At 33.5% G+C, this 13,181-nt stretch overlaps 1 protein-coding gene across 1 annotated transcript; it reads left to right on the top strand.

Moving 5' to 3' along the window:
• Nucleotides 1–2,472: 2,472 nt before the first annotated feature.
• On the top strand, nucleotides 2,473–11,481 carry LOC121220732 (uncharacterized). The gene is made up of 7 exons (XM_041100166.1): nucleotides 2,473–3,003; nucleotides 3,103–3,237; nucleotides 4,162–4,266; nucleotides 4,801–4,905; nucleotides 5,230–5,332; nucleotides 10,539–10,630; nucleotides 11,095–11,481. Exons 1-7 carry the CDS (start codon nucleotides 2,938–2,940, stop codon nucleotides 11,479–11,481), a joined length of 993 nt encoding a protein of 330 aa, XP_040956100.1. The 5' UTR covers nucleotides 2,473–2,937.
• The last annotated feature ends 1,700 nt before the right edge of the window (nucleotides 11,482–13,181 follow it).

Here is a 13,181-nt window from a genome sequence, read left to right as displayed (position 1 = left end):
ATAACTGTCCTAAGACAATAGAAGAAAAAAAGCATATGAGTAAGGTTCTATATGCTTTGACAGTTGGAAACCTTATGTATGTGATGCTTTGTACACGTCTAGATATTTGTATCACAGTAGGAATGGTTAGTCGATATCAGACAAATCCTGGTCTCAAGCATTGACAAGTTGTAAAGCATATATTAAGGCATCTTAAAAGAACTAGATATTATATGTTTGTGTATTTTAGGGAGAACCTTACTCCTATTTGATACATAGACTCAAACTTCCAAACATGTAAAGATTCGAGGAAATTGACATTGGAAGATGTATTCATCTTAGGTCGTGGAGTCAAAGTATGAAGAAGTGTAAAACAAACTTGCATAGTTGACTCTACTATGGAGGCCGAGTATGTGGCTACTTTTAAAGAAACGAAAGAAGCAATATGGCTTCGAAAGTTCTTAATCGATTCATTCTTGGTATGTAAAAAGCTATAACAATTTAATGTGGTAATAATGATGCAATAGCTATTACCAAGGAAATGAGAAGTCACAATAGGATGAAACACATTGATCGGAAGTATCACTTGATACGAGAGGCAGCAGCTGTAGGAATTATAGATGTGGTGAAAGTAGCTTCTGAAGATAACCTTGCGAATTCGTTTACTAAGACTCTTGTAACCTAGGAGTTTTAACAACCATGTCGAGGTTATTGGAATGCAAAACATGACACATTAACTTCACTAGGGCAAGTGGGAGATTGTTTGAAAATATTCCCATATTGTAGTAAACATGTAATTTTTTTTCTATGTATTTGAACGATAAATAAATAAATTTCACATTTCACTGTTACATATTTTGTATTTCTCCCTTTTATGTGTTGTATGCATAGCAAAATTGTGACAAGCAAATATTAGCTCATTGATTGTCTAAGTTGAAATTGATGATAAGTAGTATTGTAAGAACGTTTACATTGCGAGAAGGACAACTTACTTTAGTAGATAATCTAAACTAGTCTGTAATCCTGTAAAAGAATGAAAGTGAGAATTTGATTCAAATATTGAGAAGGATTGTTATGTTGTCTACAATTCATATTAAGGAGATGACGAATCTTGGCTATCGTAGTTGTTGACTCCAAGGGTAGAGACATAGATGTATTCATTGACAGAATGATACAATGGATTGGACCCAAGATGAATTAATTCTAAATCTGTTTGTGAATTGATTCACTTATGACATTCATGGTGTGATTTACCTAAATCATGAGTTAGCCACTGACCATGAATATGTAACTCATGTACATTGATATAAGTGGAGGCTAATGCTTTAAGGAAGATCGAGCCGATAGTCGATATGTTGGGTACATGACTTGTGTATGGCATGACCTTACTAGAACAGTGGAATTCATAACTCAATTAAAGAGTTAACGTGGATTGATAACTATGGAATGTGGCCATGGGTTGCTTGTTTCGAACGAGTAATTTATCACAGTCATTTGTTGATAGTGATCATATTAATCATTAAGAAGACATAAAGGTGACAATGAGATAAAATATAATTGTATTGAGTGAATGTATTTAACTCAAAATAATCAAGGATATCATATGAGGGTAACACATGACAAGGTCATTGGACAAAACAGTTAGATGAATTGCTTTCTTAAAGAGTATACAATAAGGAGTTTTCAATCATAGTACTTCTTGTGGACTAACTCCATAATTAAGTAATTGTGAATTATTAAAACAATGCTTTTGGACATAATTGCAATTAGTAGAGCCTAATTGTATATGTCCGGTTGGTTCATTCGCTAGCTCAACAAAAGCTCAATCGGATTGCATTTGAATCATAAGAAAATTCTATGACTTTGGAAATAATTTAATTGAGTCGATTTATTCGATGTGGAATTAAATTGGGTGGTCGTAAGAATTGTTCAACTAGAGAATTTGATTAAGAATTTTCTTGAAAAATTAATGTGGAAAATTTAAGTGATTTTTGGAAAAATTAATTTTGATCAAGTAAAATTAAATTAATTAAAATTAATATGATATTTTTGGAAATTGATTTTCAAGTCAGACAATTGGCCCAATGGATAATTGAACTTGAAAATTGGACTTCAGATCGTAAATTAGGCTCAAGAGCCCAAAATCGAGACCAAGATTCAAAAAATGATCGAATCGGGTCTATTATGTGAAACCGAGCTTGGCATGTGAAATCGGGTCGATGGTCCAATCGGTGACTAGACCGGATAGGTCGGGGCGTCAGTGCCCCAGACCTAATTGGCAGAAACTGAATGACCCCAGGGTACTGATGACAGTGACGGCGGTATTCTAGTGGCCAACAAATGGTTGTTGACAGTGGTTCTTCGGTGTTGAGCAGTGAAAGAATTACACTCCTACTGGGACTGGAGGTGTCATAGGTCAGGCCCAACCAAAACTTTAGGCCTGTTTGCTAGTCCTGGGCCTGGCCTAAAAAATGAGACTAACACTGTGTTTGGTTCGCCGTATTACCCAATCCATTACGCCCTGATTACGTGCGTATTACATTACGCCCCTATTCCGGCGTTTGGTTCGCTGTAATAGGTATTACGCGCGTAATCGGTTACGCCCCTAATCCCTAAATTCCCGTGTTTTCCAATCCCTTCCCTTTTCGCTGTATTAGCTATTACTTCCGGCCTCCCTCCCCATCTCCCTGTTTTACCCTCCCTCCCTACCCGACCCTCTCCTCTTCCGTCCTAATCATTTTCTCCTCCCATTTCCCACTTCTTCCGTTGATTATTCTGTCGTGAAATTTTAGGCAAAAGGTCTTCCGTGCATGAACCTCTTCCCTCACCGTTAAATTCCTTTTATATTTTAGAGCCCCCCACAAAGTTAGGAAATTAATGGCTTATATCCAGTATGGAAGACATGCCCTTCGGTAAATTATCAAAGAAACGAATGTCCAGCAAAGCCATGATCGTTTGATGCAACCTCTGTTCTATGCTTGTCAAGGAATTAGATACAGAAAGTTGGATGTGATTCTTACGACGGTGAGTCATTTCGATCCAATAATCTTTTTCTTTTCTCAATTTTTTGTTGTTTCAGATTGCAAAATATCATTCACGTTTGCTTTTGCTTCCATTTTTTAGAGCATTGAGAAACTTGGCAAAGTTGGTGAGACTGTCAAAGTCGCTCCTGATTATTTTCGCAATCATCTGATGCCGAAATTGCTTGCTGTTCCTAATATTGATAAGTTCGCTTATCTCATTAAGGAGCAGCGTAAGGTCGCTTTCTTCTCTCTTTTAGTTTGTGTTTGATGCTTGAAACATGTGTTCTTGCAATGCTGTTTGTTTATAAAAAGAAGTTTTTCAGTTGATATTAATCATAATCGTATTGTTAATTTACAAACAAATATGCATCAATTTGTTTTCCCTTAAACACACACATCTGTATGCATTACCTAAGTCTCTCATGAACCTTTTGTCATGACACGTTCAAGGAAAACAAGCTTGACATAAAGGTAGAACGTTTTCAGTTTGTTGCTCGGATTATGGGGTAAGCTATGTTGGCTGGACTTGGGAGTGGATTTGGATATGTGAATGTGACCGATATGAGTATATGTTGCTTTTAAGGTTTTTTTCTTGTATTTGGAGGAGTATATCTCTATACTATGTCTGTATATGTATCAGACAAAAATATATTACGGAAATGAATAGTCCATCTAACATAGGGGGTGAGTGTTAGATACAATTAAAACGAAGATCATACACATATTTATATCCGAATGTGTCTGACACAGGTTTTTTAGGAAAATGAAGAGTCTGAGTAACAGTGTTTTCATATTGCTGTTGGTTTTTGGTTAGATTTTGCTTGTTATGATATAAGTAATGCCTTTTCTTAGACATGTATTATCTGCTATTTCAGCCTTAAGGAGGAAACATGTCTCCAACTGCAAGTATATTAAATCTTGCGTTCTCTCTCACTCTCTCACTCTTATTGAGGATTCATATGTTGCGTATGGATATTAGATATTGATGAAGTAAAAATCCATTCCTTATTTTAGATGCACATTCTGCTTATGTAGTTTTGTCAAATTAAGTTACTGTTTTGAAAGTCTTTATTTGGTGGAGTCACTTCTGATATGTGGGATATTGTGCTTTTCATTTTCAGTTAAATGATAACTTACCAGTGGTATACTTCCTCATCAGATTTATCAACCGAAGGAAGAAGAGGTTCAAGTAGTTACAAAGAATATGGAAGATAAGAGCAAAGTATATGAAAAGGCTGCATATCGTCTACTTAATGGCCGGCTGGTTAGTTCCCATCTATGAAGCCCTTAATTTCGTAAATGTTTTTTTCTGGTTTAAATGTCTGATACTTTATCTGCCTTCCTCCCAACACATGGAAATACACAAAAAACAGCCTCTCAACAATGTTTGTATGTGTGTGTTTTTAAAGGGTTTGGGGAAACAAGGTCAAGGTGTGTGGGACTGAAACATTGGACCTGCCTCTTCTATGGTTAGGCTAACAATAGTGGAACTAGGCATATGTGGGATAACAATGGTGTCAAATTTTAAATTAAGACTTGTTTAAATTCTTTTTTGGTACAAGCAAAGCTTACATTACATTCTAAGTGGGAGGAGGATGGGGTTTCACAAGGTTCAAACCCTAGATAGCATGCCAACACTTGAACCCACATACAACAAGTTGCCACTAGACTAGTCATAATTGATTCAACTTGTTAGTGGTGAATCTTTTTCAAAAGTTTGTTGAAGCTTGAAAACAGTAATTGTATTTATGTCAGGCTCTTTGTGGTACGAGTGTGTAACTTGTATTGCATTTTATAGGTATTGAGGAGATCTATCAATGTTGAAAAGTTTCGTGCCCAATCGACCAAAGATGACCCAATTGAATTGCGCTCACCTGTGACAAAAGATGAAATTGTTGCTGAGGTATGGCCATGATATTTATTGATAGTAATAGTTTCTCTCACGTCACTACAATAGACAATCTCCTTGTGTTATATGCTATGTTATTCGGACTCTTATTTTTCTGAAGTATTTATGTTCGACGCGTATTTAGATATGTACATGGTTATATCCTCCAAATATGTGAGTAAACTTGGAGCAAATTGAATAAACCCATGTCAAACACTCGCTTCAAGTCCAAGTGACATAGCTTAATCATAAAACGTTTAAGATGTGGACTTGAAATGTTATGATTTTGTTATTTCCATTTACGCACTCGATTAATCTCCTCCTTTTATTCCATTTCAGGTTGGAAGGCAGCTTTGCGTTCAAATTGATCCTGAAAATCTGCACCTTCCAACACCTTTGGAAACATTTGGACTGTTTGATGTGCAATTGCGGATGCCAAAATGTAAGTGTTGAAACCAATTTCTTGAACTTAGTGATTCTTGAATTGGGTCACTTTCTTTTCTTTTTTTCTTTTGGATTAGCATTTTGGAATTAGGAATTAGTTCTTTAATAATATTTGATGAAGAAAGCTTTCCTCTTTAATGTAGTTGGATTAGCACTTGTAATTAGTTTCTTAATAATATGAATGAAGTAAGCTTTTTTACTCCAATGTCAGATGTGGTTGCTGTACTCTTGCAGATTTTTTTCATATTTATTCATTAGATTCAAGTCATTGAAGATGATAAAAACAGAAATGAATTGGACTTAATTACTACAAATCCAGGTCTCCAAATTGTATTATATATTATGGTTTGAGTAAATTCATATAAGAATATTAATTATTAAGAATTTTATTAAATTATATATTTTAATTAAAATATATTTAATAATAATTATGTTTAAATATGATTAAATTATTTATTATTGATATTAATCTTATTAAAATTTAAATAAAATAATTTACCAAAACAAATTTCTGCTAATTATTAAGAATTTTATTAAATTATATATTTTAATTAAAATATATTAAATAATAATTATGTTTAAATATGATTAAATTATTTATTTTTGATAATAAATAATCTTATTAAAATTTAAATAACAATAACAATAATCATTTACCAAAACAAATTTATGCTAAGGGTATTCTGGTCATTTTAGTTTTCTCCATTATGCTATTACACCTCTATTACATTCAACCAAACACAGTTTTACTATTACGCCTCTATTCCATTACATTCAACCAAACAGTTGATTTGCTATTACACCTCTATTCCATTACACCTCTAATCCAATCCAATACACCTCTAATCCAATACAGCGAACCAAACGTGCTGTAAGATTTTGACCAAGCTTAGCCCGGATAAAAATATTAAAATACAGGCTCCACTCGACCCGCCCGTATTAATTTTTTTATATTATTTATTATATAATTCTTTTAAAAAATATAGTACATCCAAAATACTAAAAATATTAAAATAAATATATTTATGTACTTAAATAACATTAAAATATGTGCAATTTAATAAGCAAATGCCTCTAAAATTGTAACAAAATTAACAATAAAACAAGAGTTATATAATATCCAAACAATAACAACAAAATAGTACCAGCATAATAGTGAAATGGTAGCAAAATAGTAAAAAAATAACAAGAAAATAGCAAAAATAAAAATAAAAAACAACAAAGAAAATCGACATTTTTTTTCATATTCAAGTCGGCCCGGGCCAAAAAAAGCCTTACTGGAATCCTGACCCGTTTTCTAAATAGGCATTATTTTTTTCCCAACCCCATTTTTTGGGCCTATATTTTTACCCAAACCTTCTCACTTTTCGGGGCCTGGCGCATGGATTAGTCTAACTGAGACTCTAACAGAGAATTTGATTTCAGATTAACTATTAAAAAAATATTAGTATTTCAATATATGTAATATTAAAAGTAATTTAATACTTATCTTAATAGTATTTTATTAACTTAATATTAAAGTGATTATCTTAATATTAAATTTAATTTAATGTTTATCTTGTAGATAAATATTTTATTAATTTAATAAGATTTAATGTTAAATTTAATCTAATATTTATCTTGATAAATATTATATTAATTTATTACTAAATTGATTAAGGGCTCCTTTGGATGCCCAGTTACTATCAGTGAAGCACGTTTACCATTGATTGTGGTGCAATTGCACCACATATACCTGTTTGGATAGCATCCAAATTTGGCCAGTGAAAATCCTCCAATGCACTGGTGAGGAAATTTTGGACTGGAGGGTCAAGCACCAGTAAAAAAAAAAACGTCAATGGGTAATATTTTTACCACTTTATTTTTCATATGGGTGTAAAAATAAGACAATTAAGCTGTTTTAATGTTATAACTATCATTTAAATAAATACAAATATGTTAATTTATAGGATAATAAATAGAATATTAAAAGATACATTTTAATATTTTATTAAATGAATTTATAAATTCACATATTTTAATAATTTTATAAAAGTAAAATAATTTTAAAAACTTTTAATATATATCAATTATAATCTAATGTCCTTAAAAGTCATTTTCTATTCTCACCTCACCACCACAATTACGTTTGAATCCAAACAAACACTCCATTACTGTTTCTAATCTCACCGTTACAGTATCCAATTTCACTACTACAGTAACTAATCTCACAGCCACCGCTGTTTTTAACCTCACCGGAGCTAAACACACCGCTCATCCAAACTAAGCCTAAGTTTAACCATAATTGAACTCTCTAAACTCTCCCTCTATAAAGATAGCATTGGGTCATTATTTTACACACACTTGAATTCAAGAGAAAGTTGTACAGAGAAAATTCTATAAAAAATTAATTTTAGAAAAGTTCTAGAGATATTTTTCTTATTTACAATTTGACCCAAAAGTTTACAGAAATTACAAAATTACTCCACTCGTAATTTTTGTGAAAATTTTTCTAATTCGAAACGAGCCCCCACTCAACACATGTGAGCTTGAGGATAACGGAGAAAACTACTCGGCCAAAATGTTCATCCTAGATAAATGCAAAAGGTACAATTTTGATTAAGTGTTTATTACTTTAGATATCACAACCAAGTTCTTATTTTGGAAAATTTTTTTAGAACTCCGATTTTTCCTTAAATTTATTTTTACTCTGCATTTATCAAACTCGATTTTCCAACACACAAACTTGGTAGAGGTCGTTAAATCCATCTTGAAGCATACACGACACCTTCCAATTTCATCTATTTTCACAGCTACGGTCTACATGCTGACAATCTTGATGTAAAAAATAGGGTTGCAACAAGTAAAACAGATGGAGGCGGGACACGTGTATGTCGAGGAGGTTAGGAAAGCGATGTATTTCAACACTTGGAGAGCGAGGTCGATGCATGTAGAATTTTATTTTTGGCAATTGGAAAATTTCCCGATGACAGAGTCTATTGGTCGTTGACCGGGTATCTTGCCTAGGTTCTACGGAGTTGATCTCCCAAACAGGCGGTGCGACTGTGAGAGTTTCTAGACTCTTTGGTACCTGTGTGCGCACGTTGCTACAACTTCTGCTGACGCCTCGATATATGACGAATAATATATCGATGAGGTGTACACATTGGAACACACATTGCGTATTTGGGGAAACGAGTTCCCCATCCTACATGATGTGTCGACTGAAGAAGTGTCTCTGCCAACTTTCGAGTTGGTCCCAAACTTAGAGCTAAATACGAAGCCCAAAGGTCGCTCGCACGTCACTAGGATTCGTGGTGATATGGACTTGAGGGAGATTGTCGACCATAAACGTTGCAGTCTGTGCAGAACAGTTGGTCATAGTAAAAAAATTGTTCGTATCGAAACTATCATAATGAACAATCGTCACAATTGAGTAGAACATGAATTTATGTACCCCATTTTCAAATGTTTCTTAAATGTTTTTATCAATTCAACCAACTTTTCCCACTTTTAAATGTTTTTTTAGCTATACAAATGTTTATTGAGTAATTTCTTTTTAATTTGAAAAATACTTATTCGGTATAAAATAAAAATTTTTAAGTACAATTTATAAAAAAACCATGTTTAAGTGTAAAATAAAAAACTAATGCACTTCGTTGAAGAAAAGGAAAAAAAACCTATAGAAGCGTAGTTTCTAATATTATATTAAAATAGTGCCAGAATGTTTAAACGATACATTATAAAAATTTATTTATACTTTTTGGGTATAAAAAAACTATTTAGGTACAATTTAGAAAAAAAACATGTTTAAGTGTAAAATAAAAACTAATGCACTTCATTGGAATAAAGAAAGAAAAAACATGCAAAAGCAGGGATTCTAATATTATATTAAAATACTTCTAGAGTGTTTAAATTATACATTATAAACATTTGTCTATATTTTTTTGGGTATAAAATAAAATTTTTTTATGTGGTTCTCCTATATCTCCCAGTCCTCGCAGATCCCTTCTTCGTAAATATCGACGTTGTAATCTAAGTCTTCATCTGACCACATATAATCAAAGTTACCCATACTCTTGTTGGCTGATCTTCTATAGTTACTATAGTTACTACGAGGATCAAACCCAAAGGAGGCTAGCTACTACATCAAGCTTAACATAAACACCAAAAAATCTAATTAGTACTTGACATAAGTTATATTACGTGAAAATAAGTAAAAGGGATTTTTACCGTTTTTAGAATAATAAAAATATAATTCATAAATAAGTATCGAGCAATTGAAAATTAAGATTAATCAAATCTAATTATGGGTGATTAGCTCACTTCAGTAATCTTTATTAACAGTCATTTTGGGTTCCTCGTCAATCAACTAGTCGATACCCTAGCAGGATCTTTTGGTACATCTACCAAGATACCCTGATCGGTTTGGGATTAAAGCGTTCACGGGTAGGCCATACAGATTTTAGGTTAATTCCCACATTGATAACTTCCTAGGGTCATCAAGCTTAAGGTTTTAAGTTCTTCTTTTCTCAAATAGCTGATCTGTTGAGTAACCCTACAAAACAGTAAAGAAATCATACCTCTACTCTCTAATCCCTAATAGAATGACCACATGGTTTTCATAAACAATATAAAATTGATAAAAAGTATAAACATGATAACTGGGTCGAAAGTTTAGATTTTAAGGAAAACTGTGATTTGTATTATTAATGGAAGTGAATCCACAAGGTTTGATTGTATCCATAAATCATATCTTCCGAAATAAAACAAAGAATAAGTTGAAAATAAATCTAAAACCTAAGAAAAGAGAAAAACTAGACTGAAATTAAAAGAGAAATTTTAAGCTAAGTGATTGATGTCCATAACCTGTGACAAATGAGCCTATTTATAGATTTAAGGTGGTTGACATCCTTAACCCTAGGTTAGCTAATGTTCTTGAGCTTTAAGTTTTATTGTACGAATTAAAATACCCCTTGGCTCGTATTAATTCCAGTCCAGAGTCGATGTCGTGACACATCAGGACCTGTTTCGTAACATAGAAGTTAGTATACTTTTCTTGAGACGTCTTCAGGTGTACGTCGCGACACCTTTAGGCTGTGTGGTGACATCGAAGGCAGTCTCAGAATTTCTCCATTTTGCTCTCTCTGTTGCGACATAGTGACAAGTATCGGTCTAGCATTCCTTCTATTGGTCTCCTATATATTGTGAATCTTACTTGGAAGGTAAGATGACCAAGCAATCTTTTAATGGAAAAGGAACAAGGGCAGTAAAACCCCTAGAACTTGTGCACATTGATGTATGTGGCCTCATGAACGTTAGTACAAGAGATGGTTAGAAATATTACGTGACTTGTATTGATGATTATTCCAAACATGGTTATGTGTACCTTATGTACCACAAGAGTGAAACCTTTGATAAATTCAAAGAGTTTCATGTAAAAGTGGAGAAACAACTAGATTTACCCATAAAGGCACTTCGGTTTGATCGATGTGGGGAATATTTATCTAAAAAGTTCTTACGGTACCTCATAGGGAATGGGATTCTATCCTAGTTAACCATGTCAGCCATTCCACAACAAAATGGCATGGTCGAGAGAAGAAATTGAAGATTCTTAGACATCATACATTTGATGTTAAGATATTTGAAGTTGCCAATATCTTTTTGGGGATATGTTGTACAAATGGCTTGTTATATTCTAAATGATGTGTCAGCTAGAACAACATCGAAAACCCCATACGAATTGTGGCATGACAGGAAATCAAATCTTAATCATTTTAGGATTTGGGGATGCCCAGCCCACATATTGAACAAAGATGCGAGAAAGTTGGACTTACAGACAGAATTGTGCATGTTTGTAGGATATCCAAAGGGATCAAGGATGGTTTGTTTTATAAATCGAAAGAGAAAACTGTTATAGTGTCAACTCATGCTACTTTCTTTGCAGAAAGTTGCTTGAATGGCTCCAAACCTCGGAGTAAAAATGTGCTCAAGGAACTTTCAGGAAATAAACAAAACCCTACAGAAACGGTTCCAGAACCGAATCCTAATAGTAGGCTTCCAAACGATCAGCATTATAGGATGCTTCGTCAAAGTAGGAGGGTATCTCGTAGGCCTGAGTTCTCGCAATCTAGCGAAAGCATTTTTAACACTGAGTCTACCAATTAGGAAGATGATGATCCACTCACCTATGATAAAGCAATGCTTAGTGTTGATTCCAAGCGTTGGGAAATAACTATGAAAACTAAGATGGCCTCCATGTATTCCAACTCAATGTGAGAACTTACAGACTTACCAGGAGGGATAAAACTCATAGGGTGTAAGTGGATCTATAATTGGAAAATAAATGCATATGGAAAAGTGGAAACTTATGAGGTCAAACTTGTAGCAAAAGGTTATACTCAGAAAAAATGTATCAATTATGAAGAAATCTTCTCTTCGGTTGGCATGCTCAAGTCAATCCTCATATTACTATCCATTTTGATGGCTCTCAATTACGAGATCTAGAAAATAAATGTCAAGACAGCATTTTTAAACGACTATCTTAAATAGAGCATCTATATGATGCAACCCACTGGATATATAACGAAAGGAAATGAATATAAATTTTTCAAACTACTTAGATCCATATAAGGACTTCAAAAATAATCCCATTCATGGAATCAACAACTTAATCAAGTGATCAAGCCTTTTGGATTTGAGAAAAATGTAGATGAACCTTGTGTTTACAAACCTTTAAGGGATGTTCTATTTGTCAATGACATTCTACTCATTGGGAATGATGTAGGGACATTGCCATTAGTTAAATTATGGTTAGCCCAATAGTTTAGCATGAAGGACTTGGAAGAAACTAATTTTTTATATGCATTTGAATCCTAAGGGATCAAAAGAAAAAAGTGATATAACTGTTTCATGCTTCATACATGGACAAGATATTGGAGCGTTATGCAATAATCGCTTCAAAGAAGGGAAATCAACCCTCTATATCGATATTTCATCTCTCTTTAAAAGACTTTCCTAAGACTGTGGGAGAAAGATAGAACATGAAAAAGGCTCATTATGCTTTGACAATAGGAAGTCTCATGTATTCTATGTTATGCATATGCTCAGATATTGTAGTGGGGTTGGTAAGTCAATATCAATCGAATCCAGGACCAAGACACTGGCAAGTAGTTAAGCATATATTCAATTATTTACGAAGAACGAAAGATTATATGCTTGTGTATTCCGGAGGAGATTTTACTCCTTTCGAATATATTGATTCTGACTTCCAAAAAGTGTCGGGATTCAAGGAAGTTCATATGAGGTTGTGTTTTGTCCATGATAGTAGGTCCACAGTGTGAATAAGTGTCAAGTAGGGCTGTATTGCTAACTTCACTATGGAGGGCCGAATATGATGTATGAAAAAGCTATGGCATTGTAACAGTATGGATATAGCTTAGGCTCAAAGAAACCAAATAAGGACAAAATACATTGATACAATGTACCATAAGGGAGACAGTAGTGTTTGAAGGAATAGTGGATGTAGTCAAAGATCGCATATGAGGGCAAACCCTGAGGATTTGTTTTGCCAAGATTCAAAATACTACACTTTGGGAAACATATGGAGGGGCACAAGAATGCGAAACATGACTCATCTACTTCACTAGGAAAAGTGAGAGACCATTGGATTTAGTACCCTAAGTGTAGTATTTTCGTCTAAGTACACTTATAATTTTTCGATCAGATTGATTAATAAAACTATTCATGAATTTCATTAATACTTTGTATATTTTCCTCACATGGTTTTTGCATACAAAGCAAAATAAAAGTAAATGTTGCTCACTCGTTGTCTATTGTTTAACTAATATTTAGCAACATTACGTGGT

This window comes from Gossypium hirsutum, chromosome D09, assembly GCF_007990345.1.
Source record: "Gossypium hirsutum isolate 1008001.06 chromosome D09, Gossypium_hirsutum_v2.1, whole genome shotgun sequence".
NCBI lineage: Eukaryota > Viridiplantae > Streptophyta > Magnoliopsida > Malvales > Malvaceae > Gossypium > Gossypium hirsutum.
Note: the sequence above shows the minus strand (reverse complement) of the source record. Positions and strands in the feature narration are given on the sequence as shown.

Coding starts and splice junctions, on each gene's coding strand:
- LOC121220732 (XM_041100166.1), top strand. CDS start 2,938: ATGCAACCTCTGTTCTATGCTTGTCAAGGAATTAGATACAGAAAGTTG. Junction 3,004..3,102: donor TGGATGTGATTCTTACGACG/GTGAGTCATTTC, acceptor TCCATTTTTTAG/AGCATTGAGAAACTTGGCAA. Junction 4,267..4,800: donor GTCTACTTAATGGCCGGCTG/GTTAGTTCCCAT, acceptor TGCATTTTATAG/GTATTGAGGAGATCTATCAA.